The 6,240-nt window shown below is 37.4% G+C and overlaps 1 protein-coding gene across 1 annotated transcript; it reads left to right on the plus strand.

The window, feature by feature from the left end:
* The first annotated feature begins 220 nt into the window (after positions 1 to 220).
* LOC132544764 (glyoxylate reductase/hydroxypyruvate reductase-like) lies at positions 221 to 5,946 on the plus strand. Its single transcript, XM_060208413.1, has 3 exons — positions 221 to 422; positions 3,614 to 3,784; positions 5,336 to 5,946. Exons 1-3 carry the CDS (start codon positions 221 to 223, stop codon positions 5,944 to 5,946), a joined length of 984 nt encoding a protein of 327 aa, XP_060064396.1.
* Positions 5,947 to 6,240: the final 294 nt, after the last annotated feature.

The raw sequence follows: 6,240 nt of genomic DNA on the forward strand, positions 1-6,240 counted from the left end.
CCTCGTAGATAAGAAAAATAACATATAAATAAAACAAATAATCAAATTACAACAAAAAGACATGACTTTGTACCAAATATTGTAAAGAAACATTAAACCCCATCTTAGGCCTCCAGATTGTGAACTTATGACATAGAATATTTACGTTATCTTAAACAAGTAGTACCCCGCTCTCTAAGCAGGTCCTGTTGCCAAACACAGATCACGTTAGACGTTAATAATGTCAGCACGTCCCAGGGTATTCGCTACTAGAAACATTCCTTCCCCCGGGATGGATCTACTTAAGAGTGAGTGCGACGTCACAATATGGCCCCATGGTCGTATCATAAGCCACGAGGAGCTAACAGAAAATGTAGCAGGTGTGGATGGGATTCTCTGTCACTATATAAACACCATTGATGAACAGGTCCTTGACGCGGCTGGTAAGATGTTATCTAAGATCTTTGTGACCTCGTTACCTGATCATATACCATAATTATACCTCCGTGTTCTACTACTATACATATTATAATAGGGAGGGACAGTTCCCTTGCAAAGTAGGAAAATAGAGTTCTAGATTTTTGGAAATATTGCATTTAAAGACATCAACAGTATTGAAAGTCACAAGGAGATTGGTGAGTTATTTACGTCCGATGAACTTCTTGTGTTTGGTGATAGAAATATGCGTAGGCAGGACCAGAGGTCATCATCAGCTTGTTCTGGTTGTGCTGTGAAAGTGATCATTCTACCATGTCTATGAGGAATCATGATATATTTGAGTTCATCACGCAATTGAGCTTTTATCCGGTGATTTTGCATATTTATATCAATTTAATTGAAACGCATATGTTTTAAAACATCTGATATGTACATGGACAGGATCATAAAATGCACTTTCAACACCAATAGCTGAAACTTTAAACACACAGTTTTACAAAGTAAGTAGTTGCAATATCTTTACTTCAAAATGCCATAAAACGATTTTTGTTCTTTTCATAAGATATATGATGATACTGGTCTCACGGGTTTAATGTTTTGCACGCCAAAGATCTAGGGAAAACTTTCTTTTTATTACATCTAATATGAATAACCAATTATTTACTATCCTGCGTTTATCATTTTATGTGTCATTGTAGTTATTAACGCATAGCTAGAATCATTACATATTTATAAAAAACTGACATTGAAAATCGCTCCAATTATACTGAAAGGATAAAGAAACGCAGGGTGAACTTTAAACCAGAAATTAAGTATGATATCGGGCTTCATTTAAAACGAAATTTTGTATACTTACACATAAATTAAAGCTTAAAAATTTCCGAAGTCTGTATTTTGCATCTGACAATTGGTTTAGAGGTACTAAAGACAGAATCGAGACTCGTCCGTGAAGAAAACTTCATGTGCATGTGCAGCGACCCAGGCGCTGTGGACCTACGTAAGGGCGACGTGCTCTTAAACCAACTTCTCGTAATCGATTCCTTACAGTTTTTGAACTTAAAGGACGCCCATGATTTCCGCTGCGCACTGTACCGTGACTAAATTTCGATACATGACAAGGTGTAATATGACCTAATTACTCAATCCACAAAGTTTCACTTTATTTGGAGAACGCGTTTTCAAAATATCGGAATAAATATTACCCTGCGTTTCTATATCCTTTCAGTATATAAAGAACTAAATGAAAGGTTTATACGAATTTTCCTTAAAATGAAAATGGTGAATATGACTAGCAGTCCCAGAAAGGTAAGTGTCATCTTTTTGATCGACGCTATCTGCATCGTTGTATAAGTATACCCAGATAATGTCACAATTGAGTGAAATATTTCAAATGTAATAACGATCATGAAATATTACATGAAACCTGTCCTTTTTGGAATCATTTGTACTCAGTTAATAATCGAGGTGTGCGAATGATGTTGAAGAGTCACTGGTGTGTTTAGGAGATAGATACATAAATACTAAACATACTTGTGAAATTTATTTGTTATTACTAAAGGCATCTATACATGCATATATGTGTGTATATATATATATATATAGTTGAAAAAAATCAAATCAACACGACAAATGTATTCCGCTAACGTATATATATACTGAAACGAATCAGAAACGCAACTTCAAATTGTAGGTTTAATAAAATAAAAATTTCATATGTAATAGTTAATATTGAATATTGATGTAACATCCTCTAAATGTTTGGAGATTTTTAAGAAAAGGTCACTTCGCTAGAAGGTCATGATTGGTAGTACCCTACGTGAATCCAAGTTGAAATGGCAGCAGTTTTGAAACCGTGCCCTAATATCGTGTATGTCCTCCTCGAACAGCTACAGCATCTCTAATTCTTCGTTGCATCGAGTTCATCAGGGCATAGACTGTCCGTATTGGAATGTTATTCCATTCTTGGACGAGTGCATTTGCTACCTGGGGGAGGGTATTTGGGGGGTTACGGCGATTGCGAATTCTTCTGTCTGGTTCATCACACAAATGCTCGATTGGGGACAAATCAGGGCTATATGGAGGCCAATCTATAGGAACAATGTTCTGCGTCGCAAGAAAGTCTCTACAGACTCTTGCAACGTGTGGTCTCGCGTTATCTTGCTGCAAGGTTAGATGATGCTGCCTAACAAACGGCACAACATGGGGCCTAAGGATCTCATCCCGATAGCGTACGGCCGTTAAATTCCCATTGACTATCACCAAAGGTGTCTTCAAACCATGGGAGATTCCCGCCCAAACCATAACTGATCCACCCCCAAATCGGTCATGCTCCAAAACACAGCAAAACGTTCGCCTCGACGCCGGTACACACGTTGACGGCCATCTGCTCGAAATAACGTGAATCGAGATTCATCGGTGAAGAGCATGGACCTCCAACGTCTCATAGGAAAACGTCTGGGCATATGATCACTGTTTGGGGATGAACCCGATGGTTATGATTACCAATCGTATTCCTTGCCGTTTCAGCAGCCGTTAACCTCCTGTTACGCAAGTGTGCTAGCCTAACAACCCGACGTCGTGACGTTACGCGTGGACGTCCTGATCTTGGCCGGTCATCGACTCTTCCTGTGGCGTTACGACGTAGAACTCATCGACTAATAGTCGATTTGTTAACTCTGAAGTGTCGAGCGACGTGAAGTTGCGTGCTCCCTGCCATAAGCATCGCGATAACACGTCCTCTATCAACCTGTGATAATCGTGGCATAATTGTAAAAGGAATTATTGTTTGCAAAAGTATTGGCGATGATTGTCTAGATGTTAGTGATAAATTGATACTGGTTTGAATGAAAAAGAATGCATATGTTTGTACAGGCACGGTTTTTGATGTTTTTACCGCGCCGGATGTGCATAGGTTTCTCGTCACACCTGGTTGATTTTGAACATTGGTTAGGGTGATAGGCAGGGTGCACTTTTATTTCCGCGATTTTTATACAGCTATGTATATTTAATACAAAATTAATAACAATTTTCCAAGTTGCGTTTTTTTTTTTTTTTTTCGTTTCAGTATATATAGTTTAAATATGACCAGTGGGAGGTCCTTAGAGATAGACCCAGGGGTTGTTGCATCAAGTCCGGCAGCAAAGATCGGAGGGGGTTATTTTCTATATATTTTACCTTAATGTATTTGAATCTCCAGGTCCAAATCTCAAGGTCGTGGCAACGTTTGCAGTTGGGTACGACTTGATTGATGTTGAAGCATGTCACAAGCGAAACGTCCAGGTTGGTCACACTCCAAATGTGTTGTCTGATTCTGTGGCTGAACTAGCAGTTGCTCTGCTCCTAGCTTCGTCACGTAGACTGAAAGAAGGTAAAGAATTCAACTGGTTGCAATCATTTGACTGCGACTTCGGACTAGTCAACTGTTACTTTCTACTGCTTTGGCCGGTATATATATATTACTTAAACATTATATGAAACATGCTTACTATTATTGTTGATCTTAAATGTTTAATTTAGTATCTGTGAAATCTACAAATATCTTATAGTTGGCAATGCTCATGTAAACGACATAAAAACCACCTCTCTTTCACGACAACTTTATTTCAGTGTCATAAAATCATCACATACAGGGTCACTTTATATTACGTTCTACTATAAAAGCGACATGTTAGCAGAATCATTATCTTAACTCTAACTCAATAACATATGAAAAGGTTCAAAGGTAATAAGACAATGTGTTCCGGAACAGTAAACGTCTTACGCTAAATCGACGACATCCCATTGGTCCATTACAAAATTTCACAAAGTGTGTATTCAATGAACATCTGTCAAATGTCCATACAGTAAACGGTATTTTCGTGTTAAACTTGCTACTGAGATTCAATGTCTAAATATATTCCTACTAATCTTACGACCACCCAACTATTAATTTAAAATCTAATTACAAATGTCTTTCTAAATTTACTGTTTTGGTAGTATTTTCTTAAAGATATCAATCAAGTTTCATTTTGTGATTTCTTGAAAATCTTTTCATCGAGTTTTATATTTGCTTAAACACAACCTTTCTGGCCAAATCATTTTAATGCGTTGAGGTCAGACACTAGGTCAGATGACTGATCATTGTGCAAGTACACTTGGGTCTACAGTCGGAGTTCTTTAAAGATTCACCACGGTGAAATTCGGGGTAGGAAAAGTAAAGTTGCTACAATATCTGTTGGGGCGTTTTTTTATGAGATCTAGTGATCTTTTTCGCTCAAATAATTGTTAGATGTCAACGTACAAGTGCTGCCAAACACTTCCTCATGAAACTATTTCTATGTTTATTTAAATGAAACAAAACAAGAACATGTACCTTTAATTTCTCCTTGGTCATTTCTAGTTCTCAAATTAAAAGAAAGAACTAAGAATAGGAAAGGAAAATACCAACATGGCAACATAATCATAATCCAAACTCAAATACCATAAAACTAGGGCAAATATGAGCAAACAAAGACACGTACTCAAATGAGAAAAAGATATACACCAACGTAACCAACAAGCAAAAGAGAAGAAACCTAAGTTACATATAAGGTATACGTTTATTTCTTCTTCTAATACGACTACAGCTGATCGTTTTGGTAATATGTTTTCTTAATGAAAAAGTGATGCGGATGTATGATACGAAATATTCTACGCCTTTTTGAACTGAACTTTGATGTTGCATGCAAATGTAAAAGAGAAGAAACCTAAGTTACATATAAGGTATACGTTTATTTCTTCTTCTAATACGACTACAGCTGGTCGTTTTGGTAATATGTTTTCTTAATGAAAAAGTGATGCGGATGTATGATACGAAATATTCTACGCCTTTTTTGAACTGAACTTTGATGTTGCATGCAAATGTAAATGTTACCGACATGTGTTGTATTTGTGTCTAAAGGCATGGCTGACATCACAAATGGTCAAGCTGATGGCAAGTGGGAGAGTGGTCTTTACCTAAGTGGTCCTGAGACCAAGGGCTCAACCGTTGGAATCATTGGGCTTGGAAGAATTGGCCTAGCAGTTGCTAAGCGTCTAAAAGGGTTCGACGTTGCCAGATTTCTCTATTATGACATTGCAGAAGTTCCTTTGGCGGTCGAGGTCTCCGCAGAGTTTGCATCGTTCGAAAGGCTTTTATCAGAATCAGACTTTGTATTAGCATGTTGTTCCAGTAACTCCGATAACTATGGTTTATTTGACAAGGAGGCGTTTAAGAAGATGAAAAATTCAGCTGTATTTGTCAATGTCACACGAGGGATTCTTGTCAACCAAGATGATTTGTATGAAGCTTTGACTACTGGTCAAATCTTTGCCGCCGGACTTGATGCAACAACTCCTGAACCTATATCTAAGAACCACCCATTGGTCAAACTAGACAACTGTATTATACTGCCACATATTGGAAGTTCGACAACTACTACCAGAAACAACATGTCTATACTGACAGCAAAGAACATTTTGGCCGGCCTAAAGGGAGAAGCTCTTATCCAGTGTGTAAAAAAGAAGGCTTAACAGAAATAGGGGAAGGAACTTTATAACAGTCATTGCGCCGTTCATACCGTAATACAAAACTTCAAATTCGATATCCATATCTCGAGTACAATTATTTTCGATATTTAGTATAACAGTGACATTAAAAACGACAAACGAACAAATGAAAATCTGAAAAAAAATAAAATCAATGTGTTTCCTTTCCGTCTATTGTTATAATTGTACAATTTTACATGTATAAATAGGGATTAAAAAGCGTTTTGTTGCGTTTACGGTGGTATAAAAGCAACGAGATACATCATTATTCTCCGTGGC

This window comes from Ylistrum balloti, unplaced genomic scaffold (assembly GCF_031769215.1).
Source record: "Ylistrum balloti isolate Yb309-2 unplaced genomic scaffold, AGI_CSIRO_Ybal_v1 Utg369808, whole genome shotgun sequence".
Lineage (NCBI taxonomy): Eukaryota > Metazoa > Mollusca > Bivalvia > Pectinida > Pectinidae > Ylistrum > Ylistrum balloti.